Below are 27,064 nucleotides of genomic sequence, written 5' to 3'. Positions count from 1 at the left end.
GTAATTCCAGGCCTTTATCTGGCTGGCACCCTGGAGGCCAGCTCTGGAGGGCTGGGCGAGCAGGCCAGAGGGCGGGAGGAGGTGGGGCAGCCCTGCCTGCCCGCCTGCCTGCCCTGCGCCCCGGTCAGCACCCGCAGCCCCAGCTCTCTCCGACGTCCTTGCTGTCCAGCTGGATGTGGTCAGTGCCCTTCTCGCTGAGCAGAGGGCCCCCGTGCCGCATGACCAGCTCCGTGGCCACCCTCACGAAGGCCTCCTCCACGTTGCTCGAGTCCTTGGCTGACGTCTCGATGGCGCACAGGATGTCGTGGTGCTCCGCCAGGCTCTGCGCCTCCGCCAGCGGCACCTCCCTCAGCTCCCTGAGGTCCGACTTGTTCCCTGCGGGGAGGCGGGGCAGTGGTGAGGCCCGGGGCCCCGCGTGGGCGCGGCTACAGCTAAAGGCAGCCCGCCGGAGGGTCTATCTTTAATGCTCTTATCCCACCCTGCAGTCCCTCATCTCATCTCTTCCTTATCTTTGCCAGGGGCTTGTGCATTTTATGGCTTTTTTCCTAAGAAATAGAAGCGGGGAGGTTTGGTGAAAAGAACGGGGTGCTTAGAACTGGAAGACGACCTGGGCGGAGACGCCAGCTTCCTGCCACCTGCTGTGTGCCGCTGGGGCGGCTCACTCCATCTCAGAGTCGCAGCCTCCCCATCTACGACGCCACCTTCCGCAGAGCAGGGATTAAATGACACAGTGGACGTGAGCTAGCACCTAGCGGGCGCTCCGCCAATGCTGAAGTTACAGAAATCTGGCCTTGCTATTTTTTTTTGGCTAAAATTTTGTCATTTTTCTGACGATTTATGCTCTCCTATTTTCCTTTGGAACTTTTTAATTCTCCGTAGGATTGCGGGTTTTGATTATTTTACTTTTCTGATAATGAGGGCACAGACTACAGCTGCCCCTGAGAGCACACCTTTGCTTCTCCCATGAGGTGTGAGATGTTTCATTGTTTTAAATAATCTGGTCAATTGCTCCTTGGTCCAATTTCTACAAGAATTTTTTTTTAAGTCTCTAAGTGATTGACGTTTATAATGTGATGATAGCGGCAAAAAAGAGAGATAAGCATCTATGAAGATCTAGGGACTTCCCTGGTGGTCTAGTGGCTATGGCTTGTTGCTTTCACTGTGGGGGCCCAGGTTCAATCCCTAAGAACCCGCAAGCCATGCGGAATGGCCAAAAAAAAAAAGAAAGAAAATATCTAAAATTTCTTTGGTAACCTTAAACAATGCAGCAACCAATTTCAATGTTTGGAACTTATTTGGATCCTGATTTCAACAAACTGCAAAGAAAAGCACATGTGATATTTATCAGCAATTATAAATCTGACCACAGATCAGCTAAGTTGATTGTATAAGGAGATGTCAGTATGTTTTAAATGTGAAAAGTGTGCTGTTACTATATACTTTTAAGTGTTTGTATCTGTTATAGATTCATGCTGGAACGTTTGCAAATGAAATCATTTGGTGTTGGGATTTGCCTCAAAATAATATGAGGTCGGGGGAGGGGCTGAGGGCTGAAAGGAGCGTGGACAGGACTTGGCGGCTCTGCTGAATCTGGGTTTTGTTATGCGATTCCTTGTACGTCCTTGTATAGAGTGCTCTATGACAGAATGTTTTATTTTTAAAGTCCTGAATTGGGGATTCCGTGGCGGTCCAGTGGTTAGGACTTTGCGCCTCCACTGCAGCGGGCCCCAGTTCGATCCCTGGTCAGGGAACTGAGATCCTGCAAGCTGAGTGGAGAGGCCAAAAAAAAAAAAAAAACTAAAAAAAAAAAAAAAAAGTCCTGGATGAAAGGGGAGCACCAGGCCGGGGGGGGAGAACTCCCGTCCTGCCCGGGGAGTCCAGTCCAGACCCATCTGTACTCGCTCACCTTAGAGGAATCAGCCTGACTGTTGGGGGGCGAGGACCCCAGGGACCACACACAACGGCCCAAAGCTTCTTGAATCCAGGCCCGAGAAGTTTATGCAGGAGGAGAAGGTAAAATGGAGGTCACAGCACCCCCTGCAGCGTCGGTTCCCAAAGTGGGAGCGCTGAGTCTCCTGGGAACGTGTTAGAAATGCACCTTCATGGGCCCGGCCCAGTGCTCCCGGATCAGACGCCCCGTGAGCGGGGCCGAGACTTCAGAGTGACTCAGGGGGGGTGTGGGCACCTGAGAAGCACCCCCCGCAGGGTGGCCGACAGCAGGTCACTGAATTACGGTCGGCCACGTTTACACGCTCACAGGCTACGTGGACCGGGATAAATGACTTCACCCTTCTGACCCTCGGCCCCGTCCCTGACACGTGGGGAGCAGGCAGGGTTATGAGAACACACACGATGAAGACTGAACTAGCGTGGACCGCGTGGCAGCCGCGTGGCGACCGCTTCCTGGCCTGCGTCGTCTCATTTCCACTCTGACTGTAACTTTACAAGCGATTAGCGGGGTCCGGATTTTCTTTCCTCTTGGCTGCGCCTCGTGGCGTGTGGGATCTTAGTTCCCTGACCAGGGATCGAACCCGTGGCCCCCGCAGCGGAAGCTCAGAGCCTTAACCGTCGGACCAACAGGGAAGTCCCCGAATTTTCTAGATCACGGTCCTGGCTCCGCTCCTACCTGGGCAAGCTCAGCCCTCTCTGTGCTCTGTTTGCCCTTTGTTTAAAAAGGAGAGACTGAGACAGACAGACGGGTGGACCGCAGGGGCCCCCGCTCACCGATGAGAAGCTGCACGATGTTGGAGCCCGCGTACTTCCTCACGTCCTCGATCCAGTGAGGCACCGACAGGAAGGAGCTCCTCTTGGTGATGTCGTATGCCAGGATGGCCCCGTTGGCGCTGCGGTAGTAGCTCTGGGTGATGGTGCGGAAGCGCTCCTGGCCAGCCGTGTCCCAGATCTGCAGCTAAAGGAACAGGGGTCCCGTGAACCCGGGGGTGCAGCCGAGCGCAGGGCACGGGGAGGCCGAGCCCCCAGACCCACCCCCAAAGCGCTGCTTCCGGGGGCGGGGCCACCGGCCGCACCTCGGCAGGCACCACGTAGGACGGGCCAGAAGGTGGACAGAGCGGAGAGGCCTTCTGAGCCCCTGGAAGGCAACTCAGCGGCCTGAGCAGGACGGGGGGAGCAAAGCGGAGGCGGGCAGCCCCGTTTCCACCTCCAGAGTCCCAGGACAAGGGGGTGGGTTGTGCACCGTGGCGGGAAGCACACTGGACCCCGAATCCTCTCTGCCCTGGACACCAGGCTCGCTGCTGGCGCCGTGTCCAGTGCCCGCCCCTCTGGGCCGTGAGTGCCCGCTGCCCCCGCCGTCGGGAGGCCGCCAGCACTCGGGCTCTCTCTGTGCTGCCTCCGCGGCGCTGGGGAAGATGCTCGCGCTGGGCAGGGGCGGCCCGGGGAGGCTCCTCTCAGGCAGCCTCTGCCATCAGCTGCCGCAGCCCGCTAGCCCTAACCCCGGTCCCCGCCCTCCTCCAGCCCAGGGCCTCGCTTCACCAGTACCCACCAGGGCCGCTGCCGGGCCTGCCTGGACGGGCCCCGGCGGGGTGGGGGATGTGGGGGGTGCATCCCTGGCTTCCAGCAGCTGCAGCACGCAGGGCGGCGGAGGCGGGGCCAGGCGCCCACCTGGACGGTCACTGCGCCCGGGCCACGAGGCTGCGCCGCGGACGGCAGCAGGATGGGCCGGTGCAGGGCTCTCGGCGGCTCTGGGCCCGCCTTCTCTGCTCCACAGACCACGCGTCCTCGGGGGCCCTGAAGATGACATCCTGAGCCGCAGGCCGTCCACCCTCCTCCGCGGGCACAAGCACTCCGGGTGCCTCTCTATCCCGTTCTCAAGGGGCGTCCGGGGTGGGGACAGACCCAGAGGCCTCAGACACTTCCTGCGGGCGGGGCTTCTGGCCCCGGCACTGTGGCGGCGACCGCCTCTTCCTGGGCCTCACAAGAGGGGTCCGCGGGTTGACGCGCCCTGAGCCACGACCCGCCAAACCAAACCCCCGGCCTGAGGCGTCCCATTTGCTCCGCGGGGTGAGAGGCTCCAGGAAGCAGGCGCCGGGGCACAGCTCACGCATTGGTGACATGAAAGGCGGGACCTCGGCACCACAGCAGCCCGGGATCCAGACGACCTAGGACTCCCCTCCACGCCAGAGGGGAGCATCGAACACAGAGGCCAAGCGGACACGGGAAAAGGCAACTTGGCGGAAAGAGAAACTAGGCAGAGTTTCTCAAAACTATCTCCAAAATAATCAACAGTGTTTTCAGAGATAAGAAAAGGTCCATGAAATGATAAAAGAACACTCTTATTTTCAGTAGAGGGAACATTCGGAAAGGAAAAGCGAGCTCTTGAAAATTAAAAATATAACATAAAAGAAAAATGCAACATAAGCATTGGAAGATAAACTTGAAGAATTTCCAAGTAGGGGGAAAAAATGCAAAGAGATGGAAAAGAGAGAAAAGGAACTGTGGAACCAGCCTAGAAGGTCCACCATCAGGATAGTAAGAGTTTGGGGAAAAAAGAAGAGTAAAATCCAAGAAATGCTTCAAGAAAATTCCCCAGAACTGATTGAAAAGGCCCATTAAGTACACGATGGAGGAAAACAGACCCACACAAGACACTTGGCCGTGAGAACTCCAGAACAGTGAGGGAGAAGAAAGGACCCTAAAAAGTTGCAGGGAAAAAAAAAAAGAGAGAAAGGAAAAACGGGTTTGAAGCCTTCACAGAAAAGATCCATATCGCATTCGCCATTCACTGAAATGATGCCTAAAATTACAAGGGAAAATAATTTCCAGCCTAGAATTCTCTACCTAATCACTATGAGTCAAGTGTGATGGTTTAACAGAGGCATTTTCAGACACAGGGGCCTCACAAAATTTACCTTTCTGCCACCCTTTCTAAGGAAGCTGCTGAAATCAACCAACACGAAGAAAACGGGGGGATCCAGAAAGAGAATCCAACTCAAAAGAGAGGCGAAGCGAAACCCCCAGGGTGGTAGGGAGATCCCAAGACAGCAGCCAAGCCGCACGCCAGGATGCGGGCCGGTCGGGAGCCTCCAGTTCTGGCAGGGTATTTAGTGGCCGTCGAGACCTCCCTCCTTAAACAACCGGGAGACTGAGAAAAACACGGGAGGCTACTGTTTGCAGGATGCAAAGAACACAGCACGAGACCCTAATCCTGGAAAGAAGCAAAACTCACGGAAGGCGCCCCACGATTGCCAGCACTCGACTGGAGACGGTTTCCCGACCACAGGACAGGGGGCTAGACTCCAAGCAGGGCCTGGAGCCTGGAGGCTGGAGCAGCTGGTGTGACTGTGATGAGGCGTGATGTCCGGGGAGTCCCTGGCGGGTCCTAGCCCGCGGGCTCCGCGCACAGGGTGAGGCTCCCCGGTTCTAAGCAGAGAGCGGCTCCTCCGGGGGTGAGAACACACCAGAGGTGGAGGCTGAGCAGTGCTGGGGGATATTCCAACCCAGCCACGGGGAAGAGGCCTCCTTAGCGCCTTGAGAAGGACCCAGATACTGAGCGGAGACATCGGGAAGGCTGTGCCCTATGAGTGAGGACCACGGCAACAGGCCGGCGTCCCGACACCTGCCCAAGAAACCCTAAGCCAAGCTCTCAGGTTGGGAGGCCGCGTTCTGTCAAGGTGAGAGGCTAGAGAAACACTGTCAGACCTGCTTCTCGCTGCCCTGACAGAACATGAAGACAAGCGACACAGGTTCAAGGGGATCAGCCAGTCACTGAACTGACTGCTAGGACACGAATCAGTGCCCTTCAAACACGATCCAGAGTAACTAACCAGTATCAACTGGTATTTCCAGTATACAATTAAAAAACTGCTAAACATGCAAAAAAAAAAAAAAGACAATTTGACCCCAAGAGAGAAAAGCAGTCAATAGACAATGATGCCAAAATGGCCCAAATATTGGATTTAGTAGACAAAGACTTTAAAGCAGTTATTTTAAATATGATCAGAGAATTAAAGGAAAATATGTTCAAAGAACTGAAGCAAAATATCACTCTAGGGGCTTCCCCGGTGGCGCAGTGGTTGAGAGTCCACCTGCCGATGCAGGGGACGCAGGTTCGTGCCCCGGTCCGGGAGGATCCCACGTGCCGCGGAGCAGCTGGGCCCGTGAGCCGTGGCCGCCGAGCCTGCGCGTTGGGAGAGGCCACAGCAGTGAGAGGCCCGCGTACCGCAAAAAAAAATAAAATAAGTAATACAATAATCAGTATGCTAGATAGTGATAAGATGGAAAAAACAAGCAGGGGAAGAAGTTATCAAGTATGGTGAGGAATGATGTTTTAGATAGGAAGGCCTCATTGAGATAACAGTTTGGTAAAGATCTGAAGAAAGTTGGCTAGCTGTGCAGATGCCTGCGAGACAAGCATTCCAGGGAGAGAGAGAGAGCAAGTGCAAAGGCCCTGAGGCAGAGACATGACTGGTGTACGAAGATCAGTGTGTTGGAAACAGAGTGAAAAGGGAGAGAGAAACGAGGGATGACCAAGGAATTGAGCCAGATCATGCAGTGCCCTGGAGACCAGAGCAAGAACTTTGCCCTTCACTGTGAGTGAAGGGGAAGCCAGGGAGTTTGAAGCCAATCAAATTTACTTTTAAACAGGATCACTCTGACTACTGTATGGAGAACAGATCAAAAGAGAGCAAGGACAGGGAATTCCCTGGTGATCCACTAGTTAGGATTCCATGGGTTCACTGCTGAGGGTGCGGGTTCAATCCCTGGTCGGGGAGCTAGGATCTCGCAAGCTGTGCAGCCAAAAAAAGAGGAAGGACAGGAACAGGGAGCCCAGTTAGACGGTTGTGGCCATAATCCAGGTAAAAGAGCACAGTCGTACCAGTGAAGTTAGGGAGAAGTGATCAAACTGGGGCTATGTTTTGCAAATAGAACTGAAAGGAACTTAATGCTGATCTAATCAACATTACCACACACCTCTACTGGGAGGATGCAAAGAGTGTGAGTGTGTGTGTGCGTGTGCGTGTGCGTGTGTGTGTGTGTATGCGTGTGCGCGTGATAGGGGCTAGGGTAGTGCTGAGAGTTCAACCCTCATCTTCCAAAGCAGGAAGTCAATAGATGATGCGTGTACCTGGGGAAAGAGAGGTAGCAACACAGGCAAGAGAAGGAGAGGGCTTCCCTGGTGGCGCAGCGGTTGAGAGTCCGCCGGCCGATGCAGGGGACGCGGGTTCGTGCCCCGGTCCGGGAGGATCCCGCGTGCCGCGGAGCAGCTGGGCCCGTGAGCCGTGGCCGCTGCGCCTGCGCGTCCGGAGCGGCTGGGCCCGTGAGCCGTGGCCGCTGCGCCTGGCGTCTTGAGCCTGTGCTCCGCGACGGGAGAGGCCACAGCGGTGAGAGGCCCGCGTACCATATAAAAAAAAAAGAGAGAGAGAGAGAAGGAGAAACAGAGAAGAGCCGGAAGGGATTGCCCCTAGAGGTTGGGAATCCCTTAGAGGTTGGGGGCAGCGCGTGTATCAGGACACCGTTTTGTAACAAGCCTTGCTGAACCATCATACGCAAGTGTAACCGATAACAATTAAAAATAAGTTAAAAACCCAACACAATAGCTACAGATTACGGTATCTGGGTCAACCAGCTCGTGGAATCTGGGCGGGAACGGAGGAAACATTTTTGGAAAGTAGGTCCTTCCCGTGACTGGTAATGCGCTCACCCCACTTCCCCCATCAGAGCCAGGGAAAGGGCAAGAGCAGGGTCAGTGCTCGGCCGGCAGCCTGAGGTCCCGAACCAGCCCCGCCACTTCCCGCCTTGGTGGCTGCAGGCTAAAACCTAATTCAGCTTTCATCTGTCCAAAAAGGTGCCGTAAGGGTGAATGACCGACTCCGCGTGCCCAGAGCCGAGCGCAGAGAAGCGGCTGGAGAAACGCGTCCACTTAACGGTATCACTGAGCTGGCATCATTTGGGCTGGCGTTTTTAATACACGCCAAGGAGCTCGAATGCAAAGCAGAACACGCAAAGTGCTCAAAGAAAGGCGCGCCGGGCTGTCCATGACCACACATTTGTTCATTCAGTATGAACTGAGCGCCAGCCAGGTCCCAGCCCCTGTCGGAGGGACCAGCAACGTTGCAGAGGGTGAAACAGGAACAGAGCTCCCTTTCCAGTAAAGGCAAGCGGCATACTTGCAGAGAGGGGGGACGAGAGCCCGGAAGAAAGCAAAGGTAACGGGAGGGCTCCCCCGGATGGAACCTCCGAGGGTGGTCACAGAAGGTGGCGCCTGGGCTGAGGCTCCTGCCAGATGTGGGGGGCAGTGTTCAGGCGCGGGGGACAAAGGCCCGGAGGCAGGACAGAGCCTGCCACGTTGGAAACACAGCAAGGGCAGTGTAGCCAGATGGCAGCAAAGCAGCACCCCGGAAGGCGAGGCGGTGCCGGAGCCAGAGCCTGAGGGTGGGTGGGCGTTACTTCACTGTGGTGGGAGGCGGCGGCAGATCGTCCGAAGCAGAGGACGCGTATCAGACACGCCTCTCATTCCGCTTCACATGTCTCAGCAGCACCCTGTGCTCCAGCCACCGCCGCAGCAACCAGCCTCGCACAGAAACAGCCTTCGAGCCTCCCTGATCCTAGCCCGGGAGGCCCGCTGGAAACCACCAAGCACGCGGGACTCGGGACCCAGACGAGGGGGACCCGCCAGCCTTTGGATCGACACTCAGCCAGTGCAGGGCAGGGGTGCCGGGCCCGATCAAGCCCCACTTGCCCACAGAGGGACCAGCATGAGAATGCAGCGTGCACAGCCTCTCCTCCCTTCTCTGTTCTAGAAACAGGTGAGCTCTGCGCACGCTCTTGCCTACGGCTATGCTCGGGGAGCCCAGGCAGAGCCGGGACGTGCCCCGACGTATGTCTGTAAAGCTGCCGGCTGCTGGGTGGAGGACGGTCCTACAGGGGCGGCCCTATGGCTTGGCCCGAATGCCCCCTGTGTTCCAAGAGCTGGGAGAAGCCAGGCTGGGAGCGGCCCCGCTTTCCGGGCAGCCAAGCACAGCTCCTCCAGCAGGCAGGGCCCCGGGAGGCTGGTGAGAAGGTCAGTGAGGCTGATCAGCCCCCTGAGCTACCGGAGACCCAGGCACCAGGCGAGCAGAGCAGCATCGTCCTGGGCAGCACGGGCCGGGCTCTGCCTTAGAAACCAGAGCAGGGGCCTCCCTGGTGGCGCAGTGGTTGGGAGTCCGCCTGCCGATGCGGGGGACGCGGGTTCGATCCCCGGTCCGGGAAGATCCCACGTGCCGCGGAGCAACTAGGCCCGTGGGCCACAACTACTCAGACAAAAAGTTAAAAAAAAAAAAAAAAGAAATTAGAAACCAGAACAGGAGCTCCGCGTGGACGCAGTGGGGACCTGTGCATGCAGGGTAGTGCGGGGACCCGCGGGGGGTGCCGGCCTCGCTCGGGGTCCCACGGGGCTGTGGGCAGAGACCGTGAGCCCCACGTCACAGAGGGGAAAGCCGGCTCCGGAGGTGCAGTGATTGGCCGAGGAAGGCATCTCGACACAGTGCGGGGTCCAAGCCCATCTGCCTGCCTGCTCCCTCCCCGCCACAGACCTCGGCAGGGGCCCGGCACCCAGGAAATCATGGCTGTGGAGGCCCCTCTGCTCTGCGGCTCCCGCCCCTTCACACGCATCACCACCAAGCCGGCACCAGGCTCCCTGCGGACGGCCTCCACCGGCCCAGCGGCCGGTCCACGCCCCGCGCAGCAGCCACTGTGGAGCCGCCAGAGCCCAGCTGAGATCCTGCAGCCCCTGCGCTCTCCAGCCTCCACCCTCAAGCGCGTCCCCGAGCCCTCCGTATCGCCCGCAGGCCCCACGGGACCCGACTTTCTGCCGCCGCCCACCCCGTGTGCCCAGCTCCCGGGAGGCCGCACCAGGGCGCCTGCCTGAAACGCTCTTGTCCCAGACGCTCGCCATCCCAGCCCCGCACCCCACGGCCCCTCCTCAGCCTCTCGCCACCGCCTGGCTGGACACGGGCGCGCACGCACGCTTCTCACACGTTCACCGTCCCTCCCTCACGTGGGACCCTTGAGGGCAGGGGCTGCGCCTGGCTGGCTCTCTGCATAGGCCCACCAGCCAGCACAGTACCTGGCAGGTCGAAGGCGCTCCATGAATACACGGCCCATCGTCTGGATGAGCACCTGCCTGCCGCGTTGAAGCCACCCCCCCCCCCGCCCACCTCCGTCCCCACCTGGAAGTTCTCCACCTGCACTCACCGGACAGAGCGACGGGGGCCTTGTTCACAGATCACGCCCGAGCCCCCTCCCCGACGCCCACCTGCCACCCACCTCCCACCGGGCACATCGCCAGTTTCTCCGACCTCCCCGGCCAGGCTCTCTCGTCTGACAGTTGACTCTGGGGAAAATGCTCTGGGCTGCTGACGTCACCCAGAGGGAAGTCCGGAAGCATCTCTGGGGCACAGAGGGTAGGACTGAGGCCCGGCCAGGATGGAAAAGGGCTCCCAGAGCACAGATGCCCGGCAGAGGGGAGCTGCCCCGCTCCAGCTTCGCAGGGGTCAGTCAGGTGAGTTGCAAACACGTGGGGTGGGGGTTTCAAGGGGAAGTACAGCATCAAGGTGAGGGACGAGGCTATTTTCCCTTCTAAGCTCCACACCTAACAACTCCCAGTTCACACTGTCCCTCGGGGTCCCCACACCCATGAAGGGTGTTATCATTTTGTCATTGTCTCCTTTTCTAGGACAGACTGCATTCCTCTTGACCTTTTGGTGAACTCCTACCTAACCGTCAGGGCCCCAGTTCAAGGTCACCCGGTCAGTGGCGCTTCCCCGACGCACAGGCCTGGGCCCCACACCAAGCGGACTCAGCTTTTTCTTCGTGGTCCACAGCTCTTTACTCTTGCCTCTGTGACAGCATACACCACAGAGGGTGGCAACTGTCCCAAACTTGCGTGCCTCTGGAGGCCAGGCAGGGAACATAAAATGCAGCAAGGTGACAGAAAAGGATATCCTGCCTAAAGCAAATTCAACAAAAAACAAACCAGCAAATCACCACTGCGCAAGCCAAATGAAATGGTTCACGGTGGAAACTGGCCCAGGGCTGTATGTGCGGGGCTCCTGGTTTGTAACTCTACCTCTCGCCACCAAGAACGGGCTCTGGGGACTTCCCTGGTGGCGCAGTGGTTAAGAACCCACCTGCCAATGCAGGGGACACGGGTTCAATCCCTGGTCCGGGAAGGTCCCACATACCGTGGAGCGACTAAGCCTGTGAGCCGCAAATACTGAGCCTGCGCTCTAGAGCCCATATGCCACAACTACTGAAGCCCACGCCACAACTACTGAAGCCCAGGCACCACAACTACTGAAGCCCACGCCACAACTACTGAAGCCCACGCACCACAACTACTGAAGCCCGCGTGCCTAGAGCCTGTGCTCCGCAAAAAGAGAAGCCACCGCAATGAGAAGCCCGCGCACCGCAACGAAGAGTAGCCCCCGCTCAGCGCAACTAGAGAAAGCCCCGCGTGCAGCAACGAAGACCCAACGCAGCTAAAAATTAAAAAACGAAAAACGGGCTCTGGTGGGGACAGACCCCATCTCATTCCTTTGCAACCTGGCGCAGAGCAGGTGCCTGACCAGGAAGGAAGCCCTCTGAGGGCAGGTCCTGCGGTCAGGCCGCTGGGAGCGAGATGAGGCTGGCGGGGCAAGGGCTGCTCTCCAGGGAGGGTTCCCATGTGCCCCGGTGGGAAGTCAATTCTGCTTAGTAGGTTAAATAAACCTAATAAGTAAAATCAACTCCACCGTTGGCGATTCAGGTCCCAGAACCTTTGTCCAGCACCACCCCTCCCGATGGAAACAGAAGAGGATTTTATCCGAACAGCCTTTCTCCCACAGGATGAGGCCAGCAGTGGGAAGTTCCTTGCTTCTTCATAGCAGAAAGGGACCTTGGAAAAACGAGTTCTCAAGACAAAACTCCCAAAACTGGTTGGAGAGACCCAAATACGAGCCTCCGTGCTGCTGTTCGTCGTGTCTCGGAAGGCGGGGAGTCTGAACCAGGCGGTGGTCTGCGAGCTGCTCCCTGGCCAGCCGCTGCCACTTCAGCCTCAGTCTTCGGGGAAGAGCTCAGCCCCGGGCTTGAAAAGAAGCCTCGGCCGAGAGGCAGGTGCGCTGCCAGGAGCCACGGTAAGACCCGGCAAGACGTCCAACGTGTTAGCGGGCGAGACAGGCAGGAGGGGACGGAGGCCAGGTGAGGAGAACCGGGGCAGCAGCACCGGCCGGGGGGCCGCGCGGACCCGACACAGACGCGCCTCCCAGCGGCTGACACGGGCTGCGGACGGATTCCTGGGCCCGGGTCCCTCCCGCCCCCGAAACACGACTGCTCCGGATCCCAGCGTCAGAGGCAACTTTCTGTGTCCCTGGTCACCACGCAGCTCTCCCTATAGAGCCACCGCCACTGGAAGGAGAGAGGTGGGACCCCTGGCTCCCTGCCCTGCTCCGCCAGCCGGGGGACCAAGGGTGATCTGGTGGCTGCCTGGCATCTGCGTTTCACCTGCGGCATCTCGGGAACAGCCGTGGGAACGCGGGTGATGCAGGTGACAGACGTGCCGTGGGGCCCTGGCCAGGCTGACTCTGCCGGAGCTCCCTGTCTCGGTACATTGCATCCTCAGGCAGCCCTGCGGGTGCATCTTAGAGCCTTTGACGAGACGGGTCCCAGGGCACAGGAAAGGAGAGCTCAGTCTGACTCCGAAACCTGTGCCCCTCGTTGTGTGCACGGCTCCTCCACAGAACATGTCCTGTGCTTTTTTCACGAAACCCCCCCCCTCCTGCAGGAGTCAGTCAGCCTGGCCTTAAGTCCTGGCGGGAAGAAGGGCCCAGCCTCCACCCATGGGGAATGCAGGCAGCCTGAGCTCCCAGTGCAGCAAGGAGGGCCTGGGGAGCTGGTGGCCCTGTGCTGGCGACCACAGGGGCACCCACCGGCGGCCTCCTACCTGCTTGTAGCCCCTTCAGGCACAAGGGGGTACGTGGGGACGAAACCCAGGCAGGACGCCCGGCAGCAGTCCGTGCCCCCCAGGGAGGTCAAGAGCAGGGGCCGCAGCACCTGGACCAGGACTTGCGGCTGGGCCGCCACCCAGCATCAGACAAAGCCAACCCATCTGCTCCTTGGCCCGGCGCACGCCTTCCAGCATGACCGGAAGGTGGCTCCCATGCCCCGCGGGGCCCCGCTTCCCCTGGTCGGATGAACACCAGGCCCTCTCCTGCTTCCAGGGCTGCCCATGACCACGGCCCTGGAGCACAGCCCCTGTCTTTCCTCACTGGGAACTGTCCTCCCTCAACGCCCAGCTCCAAGCCCGGGAAGAGGACTGTGCATCGTCTGTGTCCTGGGCACCGGGCAAGCGGCCCCGGGACAGCACGGCACCCGAGCGGGAACAGTCCGAATTGCAAATATCTGGTCCTGCTAGGGCCACAGTAAACACGCGTGTGCTTGTAAGGCCGCGTGGTTCGGTTCCTGGTTTGGCAGTTCAGTCCCTGCAACAGCAGTGTGGACGGCACTCATGCTACTTAGGTGCTTTGCACATCTGTCCCCCAAGCCAGACATGAGCTCCGAGGCACAGGGACACATCTCACGTGTCTTCCTTCTGTAGGTACTCAGAACAGCACCTGGGAGAGAGGAGGTACTCACAGAACAAAGCCTGAACCCACTGACGTGCAGCTTCTGTCCTGGGGGTCACATGGAAACTTCCAGCCAACAACCACGGTTAAGCTCGACAGCGCACCTTCTAAGTTGCGGGTGTTTTTATCTTTTCCTCTCACTTAACTTGTCTGTTGCTCCGGACAGAAGAGGCCAGCTCAAGGCCCTGGCTCTTAAATTATAACCCAAGAAACAAAGGAAAAGGGAGCCAAAAGGAATCTTTAACAATAAATGTTAGTGGAGACTAAACTTGGCCTCACCTCCAGCGGGGGACCTTCGTCACGTCCCGCCTGCCGTGGGGCAGGTGTGGATGCAAACACTACCCGTGAGCCATTCTCGCCAAAACCCTTCCACGTGAGCGTCTCTGAAGCTCTAAACTCAACCTCCAGTTTACAGAAAATACAAAGGATGGTGGAACAAGGGAAAAGACTCCACGAGGGAAACGGGAGACAAACCCAGACACCGAGTCTTAAAACACATCAGTCATCAAAACAGAAGTGAGGCATCGTTCTGGACTAAACCCACAATGGACTCCAGCTCAAGGGGGAAGACCCTATAAAAGACATTTTGGAGGAAGTTGGGGAAACTTAAAAATGGACCAAGTAGATGCTTATAGAAACAATGATTTGCTTAGGTACGATAACACACTGTGCTTATTCTTAAAAGCTGTATGTCCAGCTATCCAGGGGTGAAGTATCATGCTATCTGCAACTGACTTTCAAATAAAAAAACTTACATTACACATACAAAAAGATAAGGCAAATTCAGCAAAACATGAGCAATCGTTAAATCTATGTAGAGCATATAATGGGGCTCGCTATGTCATTCTTCCAAATTTTCTACATTTTTTAACTTTTTCATAGTGAAAAATTGGGGAAAACAGAAGTATTCATCATATCCTGAGAATGAAAATATTACTGATAGGAAAAAGTACCAGCTGGAGATCTGGGAAATGAGAAATGTTAACCGTCAGAATACAGAAACTAAAAGATGAAATGAACATCGGAACAGAGGCAGCTGAAAAGTAAATCAGGGATTCTGGAAGGTGGGGCATGGGTGGCCAGAACCCAGCACAGCAGAACACGCTGTCACTGCAGAGTCCAGACCCCACGCCCAGCTCCCACCCTGCGCGCGCAACCTCCAGAGGAGAACAGGGAGAGTGACAAGAAGAAATGAATCGAAGCCATACAAGCAAATCCCATAGAGCTTCAGGAACACGGGACTTCTCAGGCTGACTACACCTACTGAGCTCAGAGGGGATGAAGGGGAGCATCCCGTCCCCTGGAGAGAGTGCTTCACTCACCTGCCGGGACACACGGGGAAGGCACAGTGTCAGGTGCAGACGCACGGGAACGACACGGGGAGCGTGGCTGGCGGGGGCGGGTGGAGCGCTAGGAAGAAAAACGCAGCAGGGCGAGGAAGGGATGAAAAGCAACTCAGATCTCAGAAACATGACCCCGAGGACCCCGCGACCGTATGTGGCTCCGTGTACACGTGTGTCCAGAAGGAGCAGCTCCGCAGACATGGGCTGCGGGAGAGTGGAACAGGCATGGCTGCTGATCGCTACCGGGTTCCTGTCTGGGTGACGAACATATCCTAAAGCTGACCCTGGTGAGTATTCAAAACAACAGGAAAAAACACTGAATTGCACACTTTAAATGGGGGAATTCACAGTATATGAATTATATCTCAATACAGATTTTTTTTAAAAGGAACTTGGTGGCGTATTACTTTGGACAGGACGGTCAGGTAAGGCTGACTTACGTACAGCAAAACAATGACGTGTTGATGTACATACACACGTACACACACACGGAGCAAACTGCCCCAGGCATCCTAGCACACAGGGGCCGCCTTCCATCCCCCCGGCTCTCGCACGGACCCCACTCTGCAAGCCGAGGTTCCGGACCCACCTCCGGCGCAGACAAGCCCCTCTGCCTCTCCCCACCCCCCCCACCCCCGTCCCTCACTCGCTCCTTCATTCAGCCAATACTGGTCAAGGGCTTATTCTGGGGAAAATAACCCGATGCAAACCGCAGCGCTGGAGTTTACACTGAGGTATTTACCTTGTGATTTCAATATTAAGGTTGATTTTTCCCATGTTATTTCATCTGTAATGTAAACATGGCAGATACTGACAATTCATAGCTGGCAAACTGAAGTTTATCCTGTGATCCATTTTTTCATGATGAAATCATGCACTGTTCGTGTCCCCACTACAGACTTAAAACCCGAGAGTAAAAAACAAGTTAAACCAAAAAAATCAAGGTGTTTCACTGAAAAATATAAACAGAATATTTTTAATTTTAAAAAAATCTGATTTTTAACACTTCTCAGACATAAAAAAAGGCAGAGGTGGGGACTACCTCGCTTGAAACTGCAAGGAACTTGCCTCAAGGAAGATGGAATCCCTCAGTGACCGTGGTCCAGCCTCCTCACATGGCGCCCGAGGAAACTGACAGGCGGAAGGGAAATGACCCGCCGATTGTCCGCTGCGAGGTGGAGGCCACCTCTGCAGGCCTCCGGGATCAGGAGGAACCTTGTCGCCCACACATGGCGACCGCCCTCGGGCCAGGCCCGGCCTAACGCGAGCCTGGACTCTGCTTTCACAGTCAGACCTCATCTGGGACCAAAGGCCTCCTGACAGCGTGGCAGGCTCTGCTCCGGTGGCCTCTGACCCTTCTGAGTCATCAAACCCACCCTGTGATCCAACATCCAGAAATACTTAAGCAATTTCCCAAGGAGACCACTTTGAGAGGGACAGGTCCTAGCGACACATCTAAGCTCCAGGCTGTTGTTGCCTTTTAAACAACCTGTGTGGGAAGTCACATACCTGGTCTAGGGCTACTCGGACCCCTTCCTGGGGTAGGAGAGGGAGGCCTGCAAGGCCAAGCAGGGCAGGTAAGAGGGAGGGGACGCGTATGTAACCCGCGGAGAAGGGCGCTGCTGGTGACTAACAGCCCTGACTCACGACATCCCCAGAGCAGGCTGCAGACGCCTCTACCTACCAGCACTGGATGTATGTTCAATAAAACAGCATTACGGGGCTTCCCTGGTGGCGCGGTGGTTAAGAGTCCGCCTGCCAATGCAGGAGACACGGGTTCGAGCCCTGTTCCGGGAAGATCCCACGTGCCGCGGAGCAACTAAGCCCGTGTGCCACAACTACTGAGCCTGTACTCCAGAGCCCGCGAGCCACAACTACTGAAGCTCACGCGCCTGGAGCCCGTGCTCCACAACAAGAGAAGCCACCGCGATGAGAAGCCCACGCACCGCAACGAAGAGTAGCCCCCGCTCGCCGCCACTAGAGAAAAGCCCGCGCGCAGCAACGGAGACCCAACGCAGCCAAAAATAAATAAATACATTTATATTAAAAAAAAAAAAAAAAAACAGCATTACGTAGGCCATTCTAGAAGGCAGGCGCCTCCTTTTGTTCACAGTGGCCATAAGCACCACTTCTGCCAATTAATCTGAATTAAGAAGGATTTGTTTAGCAAGCAGATGGCATTAGCATGCTGATGTGACACCGCTAATCAAAATGTAAGAAAATATAAACTGCAAGTGATACACGACGGCCCCGATTTCACATTGGTCCCAAACCTTTCCGTGCGTGTGCTCGTGCACGTGTGTGTGCGCGAGTGCGTGCGCGCATGAGCTCACACACGTGCGTGTGGCGGCTGGCAGTGGTCGAGGGCGCGCACAGCAATGAGGAAAAGGCGCCACACGAGGAGCTGGCAGGCAAGGTTCCGGTTCAGACCTGCCGCGCATGGCCTTCATCTCCCCGTCTGTGAAATGGGGTCTCACGGGGCAGCTGCAAGGACCAGGCAGAACAGAGCACAAGAACAGTGGTGAAAACTAGGGAGATGGGGGACTCAGGCAGGGAGGGCCGCCCCCTTACTACTAAGCTTTACGATCCCTTACGCCCGAAGCCTCTCTGCAAGGGCCACACAACGCCAATGGAAGGAAGGAAAAACGCAAACAGGCCGAAACACCAAAGGGATGGAAACAAAGAAAGGAGGCTGGTGGAGGCCCTGGGCTGTGAGGAGGCCCGGTCTGGGAGATGCCGCCCCACCCTGTGACCCCAGTGGGCTCGCCTTTTCATACGCAGAGGGCCCTCCATGGCACGGACACGGGGATTCTGCCTTCATTTCATCGCTGGGGAAGCAGATCAGTGCACAAGGGCAGCGGGGCGGCCAGGCTGAGAAGCTGAGCCTCCTGAGCCCCAGGCCGCCATCTCTCTCGCGGGACCCACGCCCGTGTCAGCTCCCACCCGCTGATGCTCTGCTGTGCGTCAGGTCCTTAAGCTCGGGGTTGACAGGTAAACAGATCAGGAGCGGTGATGCCACGTACCCCAGGCGGCAAAGCCGAGATCGTGACCTGGGGCCCGAGGCTCTATACCACGGGCCCCCTTTCCACCGTCTTGCCACAGAGCACGTGCTGCCTCGGGGCCGTCAGAAACCTCGGGAGGCAGGTTCGTTTTGCCATGAGGATGGCTGTCACCAGCATCAAGAACAGATTTCTTCAGACAACCAGCGTGACCCAGAACTTATCTCTTATCTAGAGATCCTTTTGCTATCTCTGATCAAAATCGGAAGGGTCAAACCAATTTTATCCAAATAGGAAAAGCACACGAGCAAGGCCAGACCCCCAGATGGAAAGGCCGAGGATGCAAACCTTAAAGAGAAGCGCTTTCGGACCAGGACAGCGATGGAGCGCAAGGTCCCACAGCGTGGGGCCTGGGCCCCAGGGCAGAGACTGAGCTCTGTGCCGGAGGACCCTGGCTGCCTTCCCAGCATGGGGACAGTGACTCCGACAGAAGGCCGAATAAAGGGGCGCAGCTGTCCACGGCCGACCCGTGTGCGCGCGTCCCCTGTGAGGTGCACAGACCAGTTTACATAACAGGCCTTTGTGTCGTCCCAGATAAGGGTGGGTGAGCAGCCCTGGATGTGTTCAGGATTTAGAGGCGGCTGAGATTTCCTGGGGGATGGTGAGGTGGGGAGGGGCAGGCTAAGAAATAATCCTAATAATAATCCCTAGGGAGGAAAATGCTAACAACAGCAACAATCAAATAATCCCTTATGTTTCTAATTCCTTGGTTTTATTCACAATAGCGCTTTTAAGATAGACAAGAGATGGGTAGCTGTTGTCTGCCTTTTCTTACAGGGCGTCAGAAATGGAAAGGAGGGTTTTTTTTTGTTGTTGTTGTTTTTTTAACGGTACGCCCTTTTATGTCTTTGAAATTTTGAAATTCTGAACCATGTGGATGAATTATCCAAAAACATACAAGGGGAACTTTTAACTATTTTGAGCGTGTCCATAGCCGTCCAACAATCCCGAGAAGTAGGCAGAGCAAAGATCACTGCTTCCGTTTCACAAAGGAGGAAGCCCGGGGCTCCAAAAAGGGACAAGGAACTGGCCAGCGCTAGGATGGGGCTGCACAGACCTTCGGACACCTAGTCCAGGGTTCTCCTGCAGAGACATCACCGCTGAGAGGCCAGCAGCCCCCAGAGTTGCCCCCAGCTTCGGCCTGCACATCTAGAGCCCAGTGAACTCACACAGGGCCGCCCGGGGGGCGCGCCAAGGCCAAAGCCTTCCCACCAGCAGGGCTGCCGCGGGAGCTGCCCGGGGCTGCCTGATGCTCTGTTAGCTGACAACACCCTGAAACTCCTTGGGGGTTTCTACCCTCATTCCTGAAAACCTAGAAAATGCCCAAGTCCATACGCTTCTCTCCAAGTGCAGTGACCACAGCTGTCTTTTCACTAGAGTCAATAACGAGCAGAATCTCGGGGGCACCGTTAGGAACTGAGAGGGACTCAGAAGGGTGGTCAAGTGTAAAAACAGGCGCTGGAACTAGCAGCCAGGGAGAGCCTGGGTTCAAAGCCTGGTTTTGCCACTGACTTGGGTGGGGCCTTGGGCGTGTCGGTCACTTCCTTTATTGTGGCCTCAGCTTCCTCCCTATAAATAAAAATCAAGGAACACACAGGTAGTGAGCACCGTTGTGTCTGACACTATTGTAGGTGCGGGGATTCACAGGTACACAAGGCGGTGTCCACTTTCAAGAGGCAGACACTGTACGGGAGAGACCCACAAACAAGGGAATGTCAAGTCCTGGTAAATGCTATGAACCTACCCTGCAATGGGACGGAGGGCCTGGGAGGTCAGGGAAGGCCCCTCTGAAGAGGTGGCCTGTGCAGGGGCAGCCAAATGAGGAAGCAGCGGTTACATGAGGATCTGGGGGTGGAACGTGGCAGGCAGGGCAGCACATGCAAAGGGCCTGAGGCAGCCATGTTGGAAGGACAGAAAGGGCCAGTGAGGCTGGGGACTGAGTGGGGGGCAGAGGCAGGGAGATGAAGCGGCCAAGGCAGACAGGGGCCCAGCTCTCCAGGTCAGGTGTTGTGATGTCATTCTGGTGACAAGAGGAAGTGACTATAGAATTGAAGGGATTTAATTCAATCTGTGATGTTTCCAACTTTTTTTTTTTTTTTGGCAGCAGACAAAGACAAGCGGAACCTCAATATAAAACTGGATAAAAGTAAGCTAGTTAAGGCCCTTCTGACCCTGCGGTCTCTAAGCCTGCCCTCTTCAGTCCACAGCTCCCCAAGCATAGAGCAGCTGGGAAAGCGCTAGATGATCTCTCTCTGAGGTTCCTCAAGAGCCAACGAGAGCCAGCAAGCACGGGAGAGGCGGCTTGGAGATCCTGCTGGATGTTTCCTGGACCCCAGAGAGGCCTGGGAAGGTTTTAAACTAAATCCCTGATGTGGACATGCTTTCTGCAGAAACAACAACAATAAACTCTGGCTCCTCAAAGGTTCCAGTTCAAAACCACAATGTTGAAACTATAGGGACAGAAAAGAGATCAGTGGTTGTCAGGGCCTGGGGTGAAGGGAGGACGCTGACACAAAGGGACACAGGAGAACTTTCTGGGTTGATGGAAGGAATCTATACTCTGAATGTGGTGGTGGTGACAGGATTGCATACGTTTGTCAAGATTCACAGACCTCGACACCTGAAACGAGGCACATTTACTGTGTGTAAGCTGAATTCCAATAAACTTGATTTTTAAAAAAATCACATTGCTGGAAGACACCCCAGAGATAGTTTATGGGTGAGGAAAAATGACCTGTCCCCGCTGAGTCCCAAGAGCCCAGCACCTGGGGGCCGGGGAGGCTCTCCTCTCATCCCACCCACCCAACTGCAATTCACAGCCTCTTGGGGGCCTGGGCCTCAGGATTCTCTGGCTGCAAGATCAGGAAGTAAATACTTGCGGAGGCTTTCCCACTCCACGCAATCAGAAGAAGCAGTCTGGGGTAGGGAAAGACCCCAACGCCCTGGAGTCCGAAAAGCTGGAAGAAAACTTGCACGTCTGTCACTTCCCAGCTGTGTGCCTGCGGAAGCCTGCCCCGTGTGAGGTGGGGTTAATCACAAGAACACATCTGTAAAACAGCTGGCACACATCAGACTCTTGAGAGGGGTGGCTGCTGTTAACTCTCGGGGGGTTACCACGCCCACACTGCTCTCCTGATCCCAGAACCACCCGGCTGCCTCCCAAGTAGAACAATCTGAAGGTGACCAGCAGGAAAAGAAACCTCGAAGTGCCTGCCCTGCATTGCATAACCTGTGCTCGGTACACAGTGCACCCAGGGCTCCACACAGGTTATCTCCCCAGGTAAACAGGAACACCCAGCCCCTCCTTGACCACCGTCAGCACCGGGAGAGGGGAAAGAGGAGGGAAGGGGGAAGGGGAGGGGAGGGGGAAGGGGAAGGGAGGGGGAAGGGGAGGGGAGGGGGAAGGGAGGGGGAGGGGAGGGGGAGGGGAGGGGGAGGGGAGGGGGAGGGGGGAGGGAGGGGAGGGGGAAGGGAGGGGGAGGGGACGGAGAAGGGGAGGGGAGGGGAGGGGGAAGGAGAGGGGAGGGGAGGAGGAGGAGGAAGGGGAGGGGAGGCGGAGGAGGGAGGGGAGGGGAGGGGGAAGGGGAGGAGAGGAGAGGGGAAGGGAGGGGAGCGGGAGCGGGCCGCCCGCTTGTTTACGCCTATCCTTCAACTCGCCACTTCCCCCAGACGCTGCTGGCAGCGTCTCACGGCACAGACTCATCCGCGGACCCCATCCCACAGCCCTTCCCTCTCCACCTGCTCCAAAGGGTGGTCCCGAATAATGACTCAAAACTGCCTGCCACCCCTTGTTCTTTTTTCCTATCCTAAGGAGGCCCAAAACACACAGAAACCCAAAAGAGTGTTGAAAAAAGAAAAGAAAGAAAAAAGCAACCCTTCTGGCAGGGAGTTTCTGCTTCCCCTGTCACATCAACTCCAGGGGTACCGTGTGCATGGAAAGGCTTCTGGCTGACTTCTTCTCCATGCTGGAGCAGGAGGGAGAAAATATCCCAATTTTGCAGAAACAAAGAGCTAAGCATCCTGCCAAAAGCCAGCCGGTAGCAGGCCCACAGCAGTCCAGGGAGGCCGGGCGCCACAGTATCGGGGCTCACGGGACTCAATCACCCGGCTCCACCTGAAAACACGGAGATACCAGGAGATGCCCTGGCCCTGTGCTGCCCCACCGAGGGCTCTTAGGAGCCGTCCCGGAGCCGGTGGGAACTCAAAACCACCAAAGAGGGGAAAGGATTTCCGTCCGGCGCAGTTCAGTCAAGTTCCCGAGCAAGAACAATGGTCTCTCACTCCGTTCGGGAAAGCTGACACCCAGGTTAAGAAACTGATTCACTAATCACAAATATTAGTTATCAGACCACTGCCAGGACTCTGTGACAGCCACATCCTGCCGGTTTAGTGCGGAGCCACTGCCAAAGCTCGGTCCTCTCCCCCACCTTCCGGGGCCCGTGAAGTTTTCAGTTCCTATCGGGCTTCAGCTGGGGGAGGGGACCCGGGCCGCCCCGGCCGAGTAAAGTTCCACCACCAGGTCCACAAAGAGACTGCAGGGAGGCGTGGCCAGGCCGGAAATTCTGACAAAAAGTTTTGGCCCTCCGGTCCTAGAAGCAACTACTTCCTGGTCCCTCCTAGTCGTCGGGGTGTCCCTTTCTGCCCGGGGTCCCCACCCGAGGGCCGAGCTGGGGCCTTCGACCGCGGTGGAGCAGGGGTAGGCCGGCCAGGCGCCCCCCGTGCTCGCACCCGAGGCGCTCAGCCGCCGGGCACCGGAGACGCTATTCTGGAGCAAAGTCCCCCGGGGTGTAGCTCGGAAGGCAGGGCCTCTCCTCCGCACTCCCCCCAGCACGCGCACCCCAGCGCCCCGAGGCCCGCGCTCTGCGCCCAGAGGCCGGCCCCAAAGCCCAGGCCCAGGCCTGCTCGGACAGGGGGCCAGAGGGGACTCCAGGCCCCGCGGACCAGTCGGGTGCTCGCCGCGGCCCCCGACCCCGACCCCTCCGGGGAGACCCTCCAGGGCCCTGGCCGACCCCCAGCGCCGTGGCGCCCGGCTGCGCGGCGACCCCGGGCCGGGCCTCCCACCTTGACCCGCTGGCCCTGGATCTCCAGCGTCTTCATGGTGAAGTCCACGCCGATGGTGCTGCCCTGGCGCTCGGAGAAGACGCCTGTCTTGAAGCGCTGCACCACGCACGTCTTGCCCACGCTCGCGTCGCCCACCAGCACCAGCTTGAACAGGAAATCGTACTGCTCGTCCGGGTCCCCCGGGCCCGGCCCCGCCATGGCCGCGGGAGCCCAAGGGCCGGCGCTCCGGACGCTGGGGCGGCCTCGGCTCGCGCAAGCCGCGGGCCGCCTGGCGACGTGGAAGCGCCGCAACACCTGGGGAAGGGGCGCCACCGCCCGCCGGCCGCCCCGCCCCAGCCCGCCCCGGCCCGCCCCGGCCCGCCCCGGCCAGCCCGGCCGGCCAGACCCTGAGACCGCGGCCCCGCCCCGGACTCGCCTGGCCCGGCCCTCCGCGCCGCGCCAGGCCAGTCCGGCCCTCAGGGCCGCGGTGGGCACCGCCCCGGGCCCGCCCCCGACCGTATTCTTCCAGCGCTGTTCTCGGTCCCGCCCCCAGGCCTACTGGGCCCTCGGCACTGCCTCTGGCCCGCCTCCAATGCGACTCCGCCCTCAGACTTGACCCAATCAGAATCCACCTTCAGACCAGCCCCGGCCAGACTCCGCCCCCAGCACTGCTCCCGACCCCGTCCTCATCCCGACTGCGCCCTCAGGGCTGCCCTCAGCCCATTAACACTCCTTGGCTCCGCCCTTAAGCCCGCCCACAGAACCGACCCCCGTACCCGCCACGCATCCCACTGCCAATTTATCCTCTGCCTCCGCCTCCTCCCCCTCTCCCCGCCCCCGCCCCCGCCCCTCCCGCTCACCCAGGACTAGCCAGCTGCTTGGACTCTCCTACCAACCTGGGTTCTCCTACCAACCTGGGTTCTCCTACCTGGTCTCTCCCAGACCCACAGAAAGGAGTGGGCTCGAGGGAAGGGTGGCCTGTTAAACCTAGCCCTTGGGCCCAGAATGGCCTCCTTGAGAATGATCTCTGGGGAAGGGAGACCACTGGATCACCTCGCTGCTCACACCAAAGGGGCTGCAGAATCCCTCTAACAGAGGATGGGAGAGGCGGTAGCATTTTTCCTGTACTGAAGAAGGGAAAGGCCTGGCGCACACTGCAAGGAGGAAAAGAGAAGGTTTCCATGAGGCCAAAAACTAAGCTGGCTACGGAACTGGGGAGGAGGCCAGAATCCTTGTGTGGCTGTGTGCTCAAGGTGACCCTCCCAGGATTCTGGGAGAGTGAAATTAGGGAGCCCCGTTTGGTGGGAGGCTAGGTTTGGGGGATTCCAAAGCCCAAAAGGCAGCCTAGCAGTGGTGGAAGCAGCTGCCCAACCGTCTCAGGATGGGCTGGCTCAGTTGGGGATTTGGGTCCAGTTGGGGGAACTGACCCACCTGATAAGACTGACCTGAGCTGAGGAACAAGGGAGGTTCATGGGGAGTTCTGTGGTAGGGCAGACCCGCTCCCCAGATGGCCTGGTGAACCAGGGCTCTTCAGAGAAATGAGACCCAAATGTCTATCAGGAGCTTAAAATAGATCAAATAGGACCTATTCCCCAAAGTCTCCTCAGTTACCCAGATGGAAGGGAATTGAGAACACCCCTGCCCTCTTCAGACAGTACCCTTACAAAGGGGCCGCAGAACTTCAATTCCGTGTCATTTTAAAATTCGATTAATGCCTGCTATGGGTCAGGTACTGTTCTAAGGCCTTGGAATCCATCAGTGAACAAAGCAGAGAAAAATCCATATCCTCCCCAGTAGAAAAGAGAAGATGGCCTTCCTGTAGCTTAAGGAGACCACAGAAAGCAAGTTCACCAGGACTAGGACCCCCAAGGACCCTGACCAGCTTTCCTGGCCAAGTGGGGGAGAGACTGGACCAGGAGGCAAACGCAGACCCATGGAGATGGGGGAAGAGTTACTGATCTCCACTCCCATGAGAAACACCCAACGGCACCAGACAGGAGCTCCCCAAGTGCCAGGGAAAGCAGGTGTGGGAGCCCAGCTTTGTTACATCACACTGGAGCCAAGGACATAGCCTCCATCCAAGGCAGACGTAGGCTGAAGGACATGGGATGGAAGGCTTCCCCCTGCTGGGCTGGCTCTGGGAAGCGGGGACACGTCAAAGCCCAGGACCCCAGAAAACGTCTGTCCCAGTGGCTACCCACAGCAACAGGTGGAGAGGAGGAGGGGAAAGGTGGCTCCAGGAAGGGCCAAAGTCCCACCAACCACAGGCACGGGGAGAGGGAGGAGGCTTGGGCAGCTGTGGGTGTACTGGGCAAGTGGCTGGCCAGCTGAACTGGCCTCTCCACCGGCCTTGCCTGGAACTGGTTTGGGGTGGGGAGTGTTGGCCTGGGTATGGACTTTGCCAGAAAACACAGCCCCCATCTGCATTTGTGGGGTGATGGAATCGTTCTAAAACTGGACTGTCGTGAGGGCTGCATGACCCGGGAGATTTATTAAAATCATTAAGTTGTACGCTCGCAGTAGGTTTTTATGGTATGGCAAGTATACCTCAGCAATGCTGTTAAAAAATATCTGCATTTCCTCTCTTTGGTGGTAAATTCTTGGATAGCACAGTGGCATTTTATCTGAAACTGAATTATGAGCCTGAAATGGAGTAATTAAAAAATGTTTATGATGTCTCACTTAATGCCCCCCCCATTTTTTTTTTTTTTGGTTGCACCACATGGCGTGTGGGATCCTAGTTCCCCGACCGACCAGGGATCAAACCTGCACCCCCTGCACTGGAAGCGCAGAGTCTTAACCACTGGACTGCCAGGGAAGTCCAAGGCCCCAAATTTTAAATAGTGCACATCCCAAAATCTTTTAAATGTGTCAAGAGGGCTTCCCTGGTGGCGCAGTGGCTGAGAATCCGCCTGCCGATGCAGGGGACACGGGTTCGTGCCCTGGTCCGCGGCCCGTGAGCCATGGCCGCTGCGCCTGCGCGTCCGGAGCCTGTGCTCCGCAACGGGAGGGGCCACAACAGTGAGAGGCCCGCGTACCGCCAAAAAAAAAAAAAAAAAAAAAAAAGTGTCAAGAATTTAACATTCTTAAAGCTAACGGTGGGTGAGCTGAACGAATTTTCACTGTTTGTGCTATTGCCACACGGTGGCACCGTCCTAGCTGACATTCGGAAGCACCTGCTGTGACCCCAGCGTAGCGTGGATCAGACTCCTCCAAGTGGTGAGAGAGGGACTTTCTACCCCTTCCTTCCTTCTTTTTTCATCTTTTCCTTCCCTTCTACAGTCACCATTATTATTAAAATATATAGCCTCTAACGATATCCTCCGAGTTTTCTTTCTTTGGAAGAGCCCAGGCTAGGGATGAAAACGTGCCCCTGGTCAGAAACAAAGGTGGAAAACACCACAAAGACCAGACACCAGCCATGACGCCCTGTGTTCCTAATACAGAAGAGTGCTTGCTGCAAAATGTTAAAAAACTGAAAGCAGCAAGAATGCAAAAATATGCCACAGCAGCTGTAGAAGGACTTAGGTGCCCTGGGCCTCGGGGCAGCCTCCTGGTGGCCAGAGAAACGTCAGACGTCCCCTCTCCCCTCCCAGTGGCCCCAAACCTCCTACTGGAGGCCAAAGGAGCCCTGCTTCATTCCAAGGTACCAGTCACACACAGGAGGCTCTGACTGGAAACACAGGGGCACCAGGCTCAGCACCTCCGCCCCAACCTCCGCCAGCCGCGCGGTGCCCTCCCACCCCAGGCACTGTGTGCCCGCCCTGGAGGGGCGCCCTGGCTTCCTCCCCTCGCAGCTTCCCGCTGGCCCCCAGCCACCTAGCCCTCACCAAGTGGGCCTGCTAGACAGACGCCAGGGACGGGCCCCGGCCCCTGGGGAAGCCCCTCTCACCTCTCCCACTGCGTCTATTCCCCTCTGCTCCCCTGGCCTGAGGCTCCGCCCCTAGTTCCCAGCCCCTCACACTTGCTAGTTCTCACACAGTCCTACCGGCCCCACCAGAGGGACCTGGGCCACAGCTCGTCTCCC

General features: G+C 57.3%; 1 protein-coding gene across 2 annotated transcripts; it reads right to left on the bottom strand.

Annotated features, from left to right (window-relative positions):
• RAB43 (RAB43, member RAS oncogene family) lies at window positions 1-23,362 on the bottom strand. 2 transcript variants are annotated; one of them, XM_059076718.2, is made up of 3 exons: window positions 23,059-23,362; window positions 2,725-2,908; window positions 1-375 (listed from the first exon to the last, which is right to left on the bottom strand). In XM_059076718.2, the coding sequence occupies exons 1-3, from the start codon at window positions 23,254-23,256 to the stop codon at window positions 125-127; spliced, it is 633 nt and encodes a 210-aa protein (XP_058932701.1). In that variant the 5' UTR covers window positions 23,257-23,362; the 3' UTR covers window positions 1-124. The 2 variants fall into 2 exon arrangements, with proteins under 2 accessions (XP_058932701.1, XP_058932702.1); XM_059076719.2 differs by having other exon boundaries at window positions 2,725-2,902; window positions 23,059-23,348.
• Window positions 23,363-27,064: the final 3,702 nt, after the last annotated feature.

This window comes from Kogia breviceps, chromosome 10 (assembly GCF_026419965.1).
Source record: "Kogia breviceps isolate mKogBre1 chromosome 10, mKogBre1 haplotype 1, whole genome shotgun sequence".
In the NCBI taxonomy this organism is placed as follows: domain Eukaryota; kingdom Metazoa; phylum Chordata; class Mammalia; order Artiodactyla; family Physeteridae; genus Kogia; species Kogia breviceps.
The sequence above is the reverse complement of the archived record's forward strand: the minus strand, read 5'-3'. Positions and strand labels throughout refer to the sequence as shown.

What these genes read in the sequence shown, in the direction of transcription:
- RAB43 (XM_059076718.2), bottom strand. Translation starts at nt 23,256, where the DNA reads ATGGCGGGGCCGGGCCCGGGGGACCCGGACGAGCAGTACGATTTCCTG. An exon ending in TCCAGGGCCAGCGGGTCAAG is followed by an intron (nt 2,909 to 23,058) that starts GTGGGAGGCCCG and finishes CTGTTCCTTTAG; the next exon opens with CTGCAGATCTGGGACACGGC. An exon ending in CATCGTGCAGCTTCTCATCG is followed by an intron (nt 376 to 2,724) that starts GTGAGCGGGGGC and finishes GCCTCCCCGCAG; the next exon opens with GGAACAAGTCGGACCTCAGG.